The 13,516-nt window shown below is 35.2% G+C and overlaps 1 protein-coding gene across 1 annotated transcript in view; it reads right to left on the reverse strand.

Annotated features, from left to right (window-relative positions):
* LOC145690546 (NFX1-type zinc finger-containing protein 1-like) overlaps positions 1–13,516 on the reverse strand; it is a 121,399-nt gene that overhangs the window by 40,789 nt on the left and 67,094 nt on the right. Inside the window, exon 5 of the mRNA XM_081765536.1 lies at positions 7,706–7,849. Coding sequence (XP_081621662.1) covers positions 7,706–7,849 — 144 coding nt within the window. The remainder of the gene's footprint in view (positions 1–7,705; positions 7,850–13,516) is intronic.

Consider the following 13,516-nt stretch of genomic DNA (forward strand, 5'->3'; position numbering starts at 1 on the left):
TAAGTTATGATTTACATCTATCCAGAAGAAAGGAAAATTATTTGAGTGCACGGCGGTATTCTTGACAAAAATCTATATTATTATATTCGTCGGAAACTTACTGGTAAACTATAGCAACCAATACACGTTTGGGGGGACAGACACGAGCGCTCTTACATATATCTATATGATACATTTAATATTATACTTTTACTTTAACATCATATTCACATACTAAGTACATGTACATTTCGACGTATTCATTCATCTATATATATATATATATATATATATATATATATATATATATATATATATATATATATATATATATATATATTTAATAAATGCGCACACATTTTAAGTAATAACCCCAACAATAATTTCAGAAAAGGTTGCAAACATTGTACAAGAAAAAACAAATGATTTCCGACATTACATATGAAAAAGAATTGAATTTTTTTTATCTGATACCGCGCGTCTATAAATTTTAACTTTCATATAGTCAATCCGTGCATGAATCGTAAAAAAAACTTTGTGAGGCAGGCACGTAACACAGAACATTCCTAAAGATATAAATAGATAAACCAAAATACAATTTCTGGGCCCAGGTTAACTACAAGATAAACGAAAACCAAAAAGGAAGGAAAGTGACCAATGGATTAAAAAAAACTTAGACGGACGACGGTGAAAGAACGTAATTGAAGTGTCGTCAAATATGAGGTCGTTATTCATTTTAGCAATAGGTCAAAATGTGATGGAGAACCCAATCACTATCTACTTTATCAATGAATCGTGTCTTGCAACGTCTCAGCTGGTAATTTCAGATCAGAGTTGTACGTTAAATAAATCGTAAGTAACAAGTTCAAAATCTGGGGGGGGGGAAGGTTGAAATTAAAAAAAACTCTAGAGAAGAAGTAGAAGAAGTATAGGTAAAAAGAGAGGAGACAGAACACTACAACTACGAAAGATAAGTGGTCGAATTTACGTATACAACATACTATAACCAAATATTCTCTTTTATGCCAAAAAGGGTTGGTTTACTTAAATACGTAAACTCAAAAGTTATCTCCAAACACACAACTAGTCTGTGCCCGCAAGGGAATTTTTAGAAAGACGAAAGCTTTAAGGAAATTCCCCTCCTCGCTGTATCCGGTTGAGTCCTTGAAGATCCCGGAATCCTCCGGAAGGTTAGAGAAGGCGCTAATTTAGAATTTTAAAAGGAAAAAAAATCATCCGACCTCTCGGAAAGTAAAAGAATCCAGAATAGTAATGAAATTAGAGTAATAGCTAAGATATCCCTAATGAGAATTTGCCAAAATAAAAAAAAATATTAAATAAACTAAATTTTGGATCGGTGATTTCAATGACCAAACATCACCGATGGCTACCCTGCGCAGACATGCCACAGTCTGGGACGTCGTTAATTTCCATCAACTAATTAAACTGAGAAAAGAAACGAAAATACTTAAGAGGGTCATGGGTCGACGTCCGGGTACGCTAAAATAAATTTCAATAACTAATTGTTTTGATTCTGTAACCCTGTCAGAGCTGTCGCCTCCATGAATATTGTAAGCTAGCCCGAGTAGGTAACGTGAAAAAAAAATCTCATGGAGCAGGATATTCTATTTTAAAACCGACCAGAAAATATAATTCACTATAGCCCCGTTGTATAACTATTGTCTTTCCATAATTGATTATTCAATATGTCTAGTCAGCGTTTGTACGATGCTACCCATGCTATCAGATGATATTATAGTTGATCATTACTATAACACATTAAACTACAAAGTATTGCCATAGTCCGACTATATATCGCCCTCCTGTCCACGTGATATTCCGGTGCAGGGGTCAGAACCTGAGATGTTTGTAGCTACACGTATCTACTCAATACGTATACGAATATATATCAACACGTGGCGAAGTATGCACCGAGCTACTATATATATAACTATATGGGTGTCCTATCATCTATATTCATCTACTACAATATTCATATAATTCATATTCATATTCAAATAAATATTCATATATTCATATCATCATCTTTTTCAATTTACTACGACGCTATATTTTACAAACACCCTGTCTCCTCTATCTACGCCCAGCCTACATACACATTTAATCATAATACTTTAAAATCTATAGTCACTACAAACATTTCCCATTCCGATCACTGCACGACAACCTCACTCGAACTCAAGACTCTTTCACCACACACACAATACTATGTAATACCTGGTAGCTTTATTAAGAAAGAAAAAAAATCATACGTATGTTCACTGAAAAATAGAATTATCTGCGATAATATTTAATTTTACGAAAATTCTGCAGCAACAATGAAATTCTGCAGCCACGGAAGGAAAGAAAAAAAAATGAACATTTAATATAATTTCAAAGCGAGAAACTAGCATCATATCGCCCGACTTCTGTTAAGAATTCACGTATTGTTTATTTACTTAAATATTTCGATTTCTAGACTAAGTAGAATGTTGTAATTTTCAGAAAATATTAATTTTGGATCACTTAACCTAACTGTATATGCATTTGGGCTGGGAATTATATTTATTAGGTTTTATTTCGAAAAGAAAGGTCAATTCCATGGAAACTAAATCACTAAGAGCATCGACATAAGAATGACGGTTAGTGCTGACTTTTGACACTAGAGGGCTAGCGACGATATGATCAACCCTTGAACCACTGAAATGTGACTTTGTACACGGAATTTTTATACTATGACACTCTCATTTTCTGATATTACTATAGATCGATATGTTGCGTTTAGATATTGATCAAATACGAATGATACACTGTCCATACTTCATTATTTCACACACTCTTTCATCACTTAACTACAATTGCCACTACTGATACTACATTACAAACACATACATGCCACATCCATAACTACAACCTACATTAATACATGTTGTACTAATAAATATACACAAACAACATTCAGATTTTACCATTTTCTTTAAAATCGGCTCTATCGGTTTATGAAAGGAAAGGGAAAGAAAGGAACAGGGCCAATTGGCCCTTGTATTCACTAAATCACATTCTTAATTCAACCTGTTTAATTAATACCCAAACTATTTATTGGAAAATATATATATAGGCCCCTTTCCTGAAGGGAAAAGAACCTTATGACAACTATACGTTCAACCCATCCCTGCTGGAAGCCGTACCCCCAAATTGGGAGTAGACAGGAGCCCTCTTGAAACTTTACACGTGCATTATGATCACTATCCTAACTACAACGAAATTAAATACCGCCATGTTACTACTAAATAAGTACAAAAAGAAATCACATTCAATACATACACGAACACAAACGGCAGTGGGGCAGGCCTTACGTAACTCTACAAGGAATAATTTTCAGGATGAGAATATTTTAAGGGAGAAACACTACTCTTCCGAAACTGTTTATAGATCTTTATGAACAACTAACGAACTGATGCACTTCGCTTGGTAGAAACTGTCCATCACTAATTATATCTGCAAAAACACGGCGTCTCTAAATTACGCTTCCTATTTCAGCTCTACAGTCCGGTTTTTTACTATGAAACTGAGTAAATTATGGCTCCATAACCTCCCGGATGATATTTATTCAATTATTACACTAGTTTTACCTTCTTAATGCAGGCTTTCTAGCTAATTTCTACTTTCCAGAACTGGGAAGATCTGGGTCCTCCGTCTTCTGCAAAATTCTAGGCAGGGAATGGGAATAATCGCGCTCTAACATCATAGCGTGGGTGAATCCTCCAATCAAAACAAAGCATTTTTGGCGGTGGGGCTTTGAAACGAATAAAATTTGGTAAAATCTGGATTAAACTAGATTTCAGAAGGACCTAGGTATCTAAAAGAGAGGTGAAGGGTGGTCCTGAAAATTCTGTCGAATTTTAGATTGGTTATTTATTTGACAATTTCCGTCCAATGGTGGACCTATATTTTCAGATAGCACTGACACCGTAAGATTTGTAATAATCCATTTACATATCCATATACAAGACTTATAACTAATTTAAAATATGAATAAAAATATTGATTCCCAAAACTATAATTCCTAATGAAGTTTTACAGTTTTCCATGTTAATTTGAAATAGAATAACAGACAAAATTACGAATTATATGAACAGCCAGAAATTTTTTGTTAAACGTCAAATACAGTCGGTGCAAAAAATTTCGGGCACCCTCCTATTAAAAACATCATCACATTAGACTGTAATGGTATATTACATTTGGATAGAATATTCTTTATATAAAGGTAACCAAGAAAGTTCTGTCGCTTTTTGTGGAAGTGTGTGTTCCATTGGCCTTCACACCGTGAGTTGAGTGCGAATGGAGATAAGGCGAAGGTCACTTGTTGGTGTGGGTATACCTGGTTGTAGCAGTTCAGTTACACCGTGAACTTGCGTAAAGACAGAGTGCACATGGGACCTCCACAGAGCGTCATAAAGATGTGTATGCTGTGCTAGTTCAAACTTGGGTCCAATGCTGCTGTAGCGGGGCGGAAGATATGCCAGGCCTTTGGTGAGGGTGTCATGACTACGCGGACAGTGCAGCGGTGGTTTAACAAGTTTAAGGCTGATGACGAAACACTTGAAGACGCACCACGTGCCGGAAGACCAACACATGTACAAAATGAAGATCTTCAGACAGCAATTGAGGCGAACAGTGGCCAGACATGTGAGGAACTGGGACTACAATTCAGTGTGAGTGGAGAAACCATTCGGCCGCACCTCCATGAACTTGGGAACCACTACAAGTTGAGTTGATGGGTCCCATATGATTTGACTCCGGTCCAGAAGGCAACACGAGCCTGTGTTTCTTTGCTGTCTCGTCTGAAGAAGCAGCCATTTCTGGAGAGGGTGTTGACATGTGATGAGAAGTGGGTCCTGTACGAAGCTCCACGGCGCTGTCATCATTGGTTAGCATCCCATGAACCGGTTCCAAAACAGCCGAAACCCAGCACTGCACCGGAAGAAGGTCCTCCTGTGTGTTTGGTGGACTCCTCGTGGCATCGTACGTCGGGAACTGCTACCAGCTGGTCAGAGCATCAATGCAACTGTGTATTGTCAGCAGTTGAGCCGTGTTCAAGAAAAACTAAAACTCTGGAGCCAACACTTATGAAACGCAAAGCGCTCCTGCTGTTACAGGACAACGATAAGCCTCACGTGGCTAGGATAACCCAGGGCACCATTCTACGCCTTGGGTGGGAACACTATTGCACCCAACATACTCCCCTAACATTGCGCTATCCGATTATCAGCTGTTCCATTCCTTGGACAATCAGCTTAGAGGACGTCAGTTCAAATCCCTAGTAGAAGTGCAAAATGCACTTGATACATTCTTCGCTTCACGGCCCACCAAATTCTATCACGATGGAATCCATGGTCTTCCAGAACGTTGGCAAAAGGGCGTCGATGCTGATGGGGACTATTTTTGATCTTCCTGGTACGTCTTAGGTGACATTGATTCGTAGGTGGTGGGTGAAAAAGCGACAGAACTTTCTTGGTTACCTTTATACAATAACACAAAATTCCGTAAAGATGTTAACTTTAAACATTTTTAATGTACCCTTAGAGGTATTTGGACTTTCCAAATCATCTTTCTAAGCATTGTCAAGGATTGCAATGTAATTAGAGAGTATTTGAATCATTTGAATTATCTGTCTCATCGTCATCTAAAGCTAATTCAAAATTCTTACAATATAAGGAACACGGTCTCAGTGGTAGAGTGTTCATCTCTGGTGTGTGGAACTCCTCGTTGGATTCCAGCTCGCCCCAAATGGACTTTGTGGTGGACAAACACAATGTGTTTAGGTTTCCTCGGGGTTCTCCCGTTTTCCCCCATTTTCTTTATTCCATCATTTAATTCGTTCTCATCGTCGCAGTCTCCTAAAAATGTCATAAATGAGCTGTAAAACAAAGATTTCATTCAATTTTGTGCAAATTCCCCCAAAATCTTGACCGTATCAATAATACGTGACAAGACATATGACGTTTTGAAAAGAAGGGTTTTGCTTTATCGACTTTCTGCGATTTAAGTAAAGCATTTGGCTGTGTAGATCATTATGCCTTATGTAATAAACTAATATATGTTTTCCACAACAATAGTTCGAATTTCATAAAATCATATTTAGAAGAGTATAAACAGATAGTATTAACAACATGCATTCAAATATCTTGGAAGTAAAATATAAAGTACCGCAAGGTTCTATTTTGGACCTTCTACTGTTTCTAATAATTATAAACGATTTACTTCTTAATACCAATACTATATCAATTCTATATGCAGATGATACTACACAACTAAATACGCATACAAGTTTTGACGAAGTACATACATAAGCTGAAAGTGCATTAATGCAAGCAGCAACATGGTTTAAAACAAATGGTTTCGAATTAAATCAAGACAAAGTAAAACGAGTAGCATTTAGCCTTAACTATTTTAATGATAAGGAAAAATATAAAAATACTTAGATTAAATTTTTTAGTATATATTTAGACAGGCAATTGACATGGGAACAACATGTCAAATATGTAGGTATGTACAAACTCTCTCGAGAAGCCTAAATAACACTTTCTCATGTATATATGAGAAATTCATGTTTTGCATGTTTTTCATAGTTTAATTGGATAAAGGATTTTGTTTTGGAGTAATGGTAGTCACAATCATGATATTCTAATGTTGCAAACAGAAAAGAAAAATTATTAAGATTATTGATGGAGCATCTGACAAAGAACACCGTAAATCGTTGTTGTTTATGAAATTGAGAAAATGACAGTAGTGAATTTATATATTTATCAAGTGCTAGTTATTATCATTGATTATTATTACTCATGTATAACCTTAATTATATTTATATACGAATTAGAAGTTGTCTATTGTTTGTAAAACTCAACGACAATAAAATATTATTCTATTCTATTCTACTGTCAGGTGAATTGTATTCTCGTTGTGTAAGTAGCCTACGTGACATTAATGCCATTTGCCGGGTGGATTCAACAATTGTGAGAAAGCAAAGACCACTATATGGAAACTATATATATTCCTAGTTCTTCGCTCTGCAAGTTTTCCCTGTTCTGTCAGTCAGCACACTCGCAAAATGCGTCAGCTCTTAACATTACTGTGCCCATTCTCAATAATATTAATCGTAACACTCTTTCCCGCAGCTCTGAAGGTAGAGATAATGTTAAACTAACGTGACTAGAGTTCCTTGTCCAAAATGCAGCCACCCTTGTGTTGCGAAGTTTAGTCAAACTGATGATGACCATGTGCAACCATTATTCTCTTTAGTTCCCACTCCGAAATACGGCTCGGCTTGGCCGTGGCATTACAAAAACAAGCATTTAAAAATGTGCCAGTTAATATTCCACTTCTTTCTGGATAACGGGTGAACACGTGACCATGTGGCCTATATTAAAATCTGCACCTGATATATATATATCTGGTTTTGTGTATATAATACTACCTTGATGTGTTTTACGTAGAATACCATAGAATCATAATATAGTATTAATATGGTACATATGAAAATATTTGTTGTTTATCAGATAGAATTTTTAAACATGGATTGTGACATATTCTATACAACTGTGTACAACATTCTGGTCACTTGAACTAAAAATAAATAGACATAATTTGAATAGAATATCCCATGGGAAGTCTCTATTTTCACAGGGGAAGCAATGATCTCAAATTGTATCTTGTATATACTTACCTTTTTGAGTAGAAACATTTGGCCTGAATAAGCTGCCAAAATTGTGATTTTCGATGTTTCATAGCCCTGGAGCACAAGATGCCTACACAGGGCAATTAAGAGTTCTGCTTCGTGTGGGTTCTGACGACTTGCTGTGTCTTCAACCTACAGAACGAGAAAGAGCAAATTCATGACGATATTTGTTATCTTACGACATACAGAAATCATATAAACGTCAACACAAAGAATGAATACACCTACTCAAATGGACGTCCATACTGTTAATGGGGGAATATTTGTTGCCAGTGGAAGTTCATGTGGTTCGGATCTCACGTTAAGCTATAGGTCCACGTCTCATATAGTCTTGAAGTTGAAGGGATGTTTATCCAACCAACTAACTAAATATTTGTATAGAGACAAATCTTATAATCTCAACCTAGAAAGATCTGTGAGAGTTAAACCGATAATTTGTAGCTATTTACTCAAATACGAAAAAAAGATGATTTTAAGGTATTATGTTCGAATAGTCTACCTTGTTTTTGTTTCTTATCACACATCTTAGTTCTATGTGGTTGTTTAAAGGTGATTATATACTTCTAGTGTGATTATATACTTGTGGTGTGATTATATACTTGTGGTGTGATTATATACTTCTAGTGATGGACTATTTTGTATAAGAATACATGCTTAATTAATTCAGTTCCAAATCAGCGTGCTGTCCTTAGACATGACTTTGTTTAAGGTCGTTCAAAAGTATTACTCTTAGACCCAGTTGTGGATTTCTATTTAATATTAGGCAGCACTTTATTACACTTTAATTGTTATAAGTTGTTAGCCCTATATATGTTGAATATTCTTGATCTATGATCTATTCAGATTATTAATTCTGTTCTGTTATGTTCCATAGAATACTTGGAATAAGTTGGTTGAGTAGCTTCTGCATTATTATTTGATGTCACTAAACGATATTCCTAAAAATATTATTGGTTAAGTATAGCTGCTTTTATATATATATATATATATATATATATATATATATATATATATATATATATATATAAAATTGAATTTCGTTGTTTTGTAAGAATTCTATAATGGTGTGAATTAGCTTCCCGTGGTTAGTTGCAAAAATATTTTGAAGAGAGTAAGGTTCAAATCCCAAATATCTATAAATCTTGTCTAACATATATTTCCTTCCTTTTTCGGTTTTTTCACAAGCAAAAATTTAAACACAAAACAAACTATTTGCTGAGCAAAACAATATATTCACATAAAAAACTACATACATGTTACAGTTTCGCCAACTAACACTTTGGCTTCATCAGACACTATGAGATACATGAGAAATGTGCAGTCTTATATACAAACAAGAGCTGAGACATCTTGCTTCTGATTGGCTCCTGGCAGAAGCCAATCCCCTTCAAGTATTCTGATTTATATTTTTCTATACCGAGGCTTTCTATCTGTTGTAAATTACACACACACCTAACAAGGACAATCTTAGCACAACTAATCTAAACTAATAAATAATTAACATAAATAATTAAATAATTATATAAATATATATATATATATAAACAGATAAACATACAATTACGCGTACACTTAAAAAAAAGACACACACACATACCATATAAGAACATATACATATACAACCACATATATCTATATATAAATATACAATTACATATATACATGTATGCACACACATATATAGAGATAGATAGATAACTAATATTGACTAATAAATACATAAACACGTGTGAGACAATCAACATAAATACAACAACCATAATAGATATGTGTATTCAAATCTTATACTTTGAGCTTTTTTAACAACCTATTCCACTGTTGGTCGATGATTAGTTCTGAGTTCCAGTTCATTGCTTTATTATCCTCCATTTCTATAAACCGTGCCTCCTTCCATTTCCTAACTATGCTTCTTTCTTCCTGGCCTAGAATTTTTACTTCATTCCAATTAACTGAATGTCCCGTGTCCCTTACGTGTTTGTAGATCGCATTTTTGTTCCTCTCTAGTCTAACGTCATCCTTATGTTGTTTTATACGCTCTCTTAGTTTCTTTCCAGTTTCCCCAATATAACACCTATCACACTCGCCGCACTGAATTTTATAAATCACTCCTTTTTTCTCCATCATTACCCCTTGCTCTTCTTCTGTCTTCTTCCTTCTTTTTTCCCTTATAACTTCCAGAAGCCTCTTGCTCCCTTTCCTGTAAGTTGAGATGCCCCCCATCTTCTTAAGCATTCTTTTAATGATTTCTGTTTCTTCTCCCAGACTTTCTATCCCCCACCACATTTTTCTTCTTTCTTCTATTCGTCCTTCCCTTTGCTCTCCTTCTCGGCTTCTTTCTTCTTTTTCTTCGTTTTTGTTCTCCCGTCTCCTTCTGTATTTCAACCTCTTTCTATCGTATCTATTATTCTCCAGCTGCTTATGGAATGACTGTATACTCTGTTCCGCCTTGTCTCTTTCACTGGTTATTTGCATAATTCTATTCTCCATGTTAATGATGAAATTCCTCTTGGTCGAGTAATCTACATCACTTCTGGCGTGGCAATAATTTCCCGACGCGCAACTCTTTTGATACCATTCTGTGTATATCACTCCTTGTTTCCTCCTTATTCTCATATCCAGGGAAACTATAGCCTCTTCCTTTTCTACCTCTAGCTCCAGTTGTATGCCTTTCTCTATATCCTCAATTTATTTTACAAACTTTTCCAATGCCTTACAGTTCCTTTCCAAATCCCCAAGCAATCGTCAACATATCTAGCAAAAAACACTAATCTGTCACTTCCTTTCATCCTTACGTTTTTCTTCCAGTCGTTCATAGTAATTTCTGCTAGCACTGGACTCAACCTGGAACCTATGCTTAGTCCTTCCTTGATTTTCACTAACTTATCACCTGTAACACAATAACTGTTATTCTATATAGTCTTCAGGGCCTCCTTCAGTCCTTCTCCACTCCAACCATTGATCTTCCTATCCTTCGTCAATTCAGTGATGACTTTAACAATGCTGTTTCTTCTTAGACTTGGAAACATAGCCTTCACATCAACACTGAACATGATTGTTTTAGCTTTGGGCTGTCCTACTTCCTCCAACCTTCTTCTTAACTCAACCGAGTTTTTCACACTGCTACTGTCTTGTTGCCTCCTTAACATTTCCACAACCTTCTTTAACTCCTCCTCCAATGGTTCAAATATATTTCCTCGGCAATCTAATACTGGTCTCAGTTTTACCTCCTCCTTAGGAACTTTTGGAAAATCTTTCATTACCGGTATCCTACCTTCTTTATTAAGCCCCTCTTTCAAAACCTACTTTTGTTAGTGATACTAAAACTTTTTCTTTAATTTCCTCACACACAGATCTTTCACTATCACCTCGTAAGTATCATCACAAATGTCATTCAATTTTTCTTTGTACCATTGTTTTTCCATCACCACAATGGCACCACATTTGTCCACTTGTTGCACACATATGTCTTTGCGCTTCTTTATATCCTTCAACACACTGTACTCGTGTTTTGAAAGGTTCCCCTTTGGCTTCTTTATGCTCCTTTCCACAATCACCTTAGCCTTTCTCCTTATCTCCTTGTCCTGAACTTGAACTATGGCTTGCTCTACCGAGTATATAACCCCTTCTGCGTCCACTCTTTGTTCTTTCACTTTAAACTTACAGCCTAAACTTAACACTTTCTTCTCACCATCCGACAACGTCACATCACCTATTACTACCACGTTTTTGTCAATGTCCTCCTGATTTGACTTCCACTCTAACCGCCTTCCCTTTTCCATTAATTTTTTCTTCACTTTCTTATTAAATTCCTTTTAATATATAGAGATATAGAGAAAGGCATACAACTGGAGCTAGAGGTAAAAAAGGAAGAGGCTATAGTTTTCTTGGATATGAGAATAAGGAGGAAACAAGGAGTGATATACACAGAATGGTATCAAAAGAGTTGCGAGTCGGGAAACTATTGCCACGCCAGAAGTGATGTAGATTACTCGACCAAGAGGAATTTCATCATTAACATGGAGAATAGAATTATGCAAATAACCAGTGAAAGAGACAAGGCGGAACAGAGTATACAGTCATTCCATAAGCAGCTGGAGAATAATAGATACGATAGAAAGAGGTTGAAATACAGAAGGAGACGGGAGAACAAAAACGAAGAAAAAGAAGAAAGAAGCCGAGAAGGAGAGCAAAGGGAAGGACGAATAGAAGAAAGAACAAAAATGTGGTGGGGGATAGAAAGTCTGGGAGGTGTTATATTGGGGGAACTGGAAAGAAACTAAGAGAGCGTATAAAACAACATAAGGATGACGTTAGACTAGAGAGGAACAAAAATGCGATCTACAAACACGTAAGGGACACGGGACATTCAGTTAATTGGAATGAAGTAAAAATTCTAGGCCAGGAAGAAAGAAGCATAGTTAGGAAATGGAAGGAGGCACGGTTTATAGAAATGGAGGATAATAAAGCAATGAACTGGAACTCAGAACTAATCATCGACCAACAGTGGAATAGGTTGTTAAAAAAGCTCAAAGTATAAGATTTGAATACACATATCTATTATGGTTGTTGTATTTATGTTGATTGTCTCACACGTGTTTATGTATTTATTAGTCAATATTAGTTATCTATCTATCTCTATATATGAGTGTGTATACATGTATATATGTAATTGTATATTTATATATAGATATATGTGGTTGTATATGTATATGTCCTTATATGGTATGTGTGTGTCTTTTAAGTGTATGCGTAATTGTATGTTAATCTGTTTATATATAAACAGATAAACATACAATTACGCATACACACATTATACAAGAGCTGAGACATATTGCTTCTGATTGGCTCCTGGCAGCAGCCAATCCTCTTCAAGTATTCTGATTTGTATTTTTCTATGCCGAGGCTTTCTATCTGTTGTAAATTACACACACACCTAACAAGGACAATCTTAGCACAACTAATCTAAACTAATAAATAATAACTAAATTTATTTATTTATTTATTTATGTATATTTGTATATATTTATATAATTATTTAATTATTTATGTTAATTATTTATTAGTTTAGATTAGTTGTGCTAAGATTGTCCTTGTTAGGTGTGTGTGTAATTTACAACAGATAGAAAGCCTCGGTATAGAAAAATACAAATCAGAATACTTGAAGGGGATTGGCTGCTGCCAGGAGCCAATCAGAAGCAAGATGTCTCAGCTCTTGTTTGTATATAAGACTGCACATTTCTCATGTATCTCATAGTGTCTGATGAAGCCAAAGTGTTAGTTGGCGAAACTGTAACACGTATGTAGTTTTTTATGTGAATATATTGTTTTGCTCAGCAAATAGTTTGTTTTGTGTTTAAGTATATACAAAGCAAAGCTTCTACTTATGGAAAATATTAAAGCAAAAATTTTATGATCTATTAGGCCAATGTGCTTTTGCACTAACCTAGATTAGTTTCAGTTTTATTTATTTAATATAATTTGTTTGAAGTGTAAGCGATAAAGTAAAATTATCCATATATCCATTATTCATATCTTGTTCATTTGTGTATGATGTTCCATGATTTAGGTTTATTTATATCCATGATATTCCAGTAATATATTCCTGGGCTTTGTCTATTTGCTGATCTCCAATCGTATATTAATTTTGACTGTTTCAACTTAACTATTGTTTTGAATTTTATATGACTAGTCTTAACTAAGGCTGGTTGTCCTTTATCACATGCATTTTTTTTTCCAGCCAGAACGGTTTTATCATGAAATTTTATATTTGAGTGCCATTTCGTATGTAAAAATTGAAAA

This window comes from Thermobia domestica, chromosome 1, assembly GCF_964235325.1.
Source record: "Thermobia domestica chromosome 1, izTheDome1.hap1.1, whole genome shotgun sequence".
NCBI lineage: Eukaryota > Metazoa > Arthropoda > Insecta > Zygentoma > Lepismatidae > Thermobia > Thermobia domestica.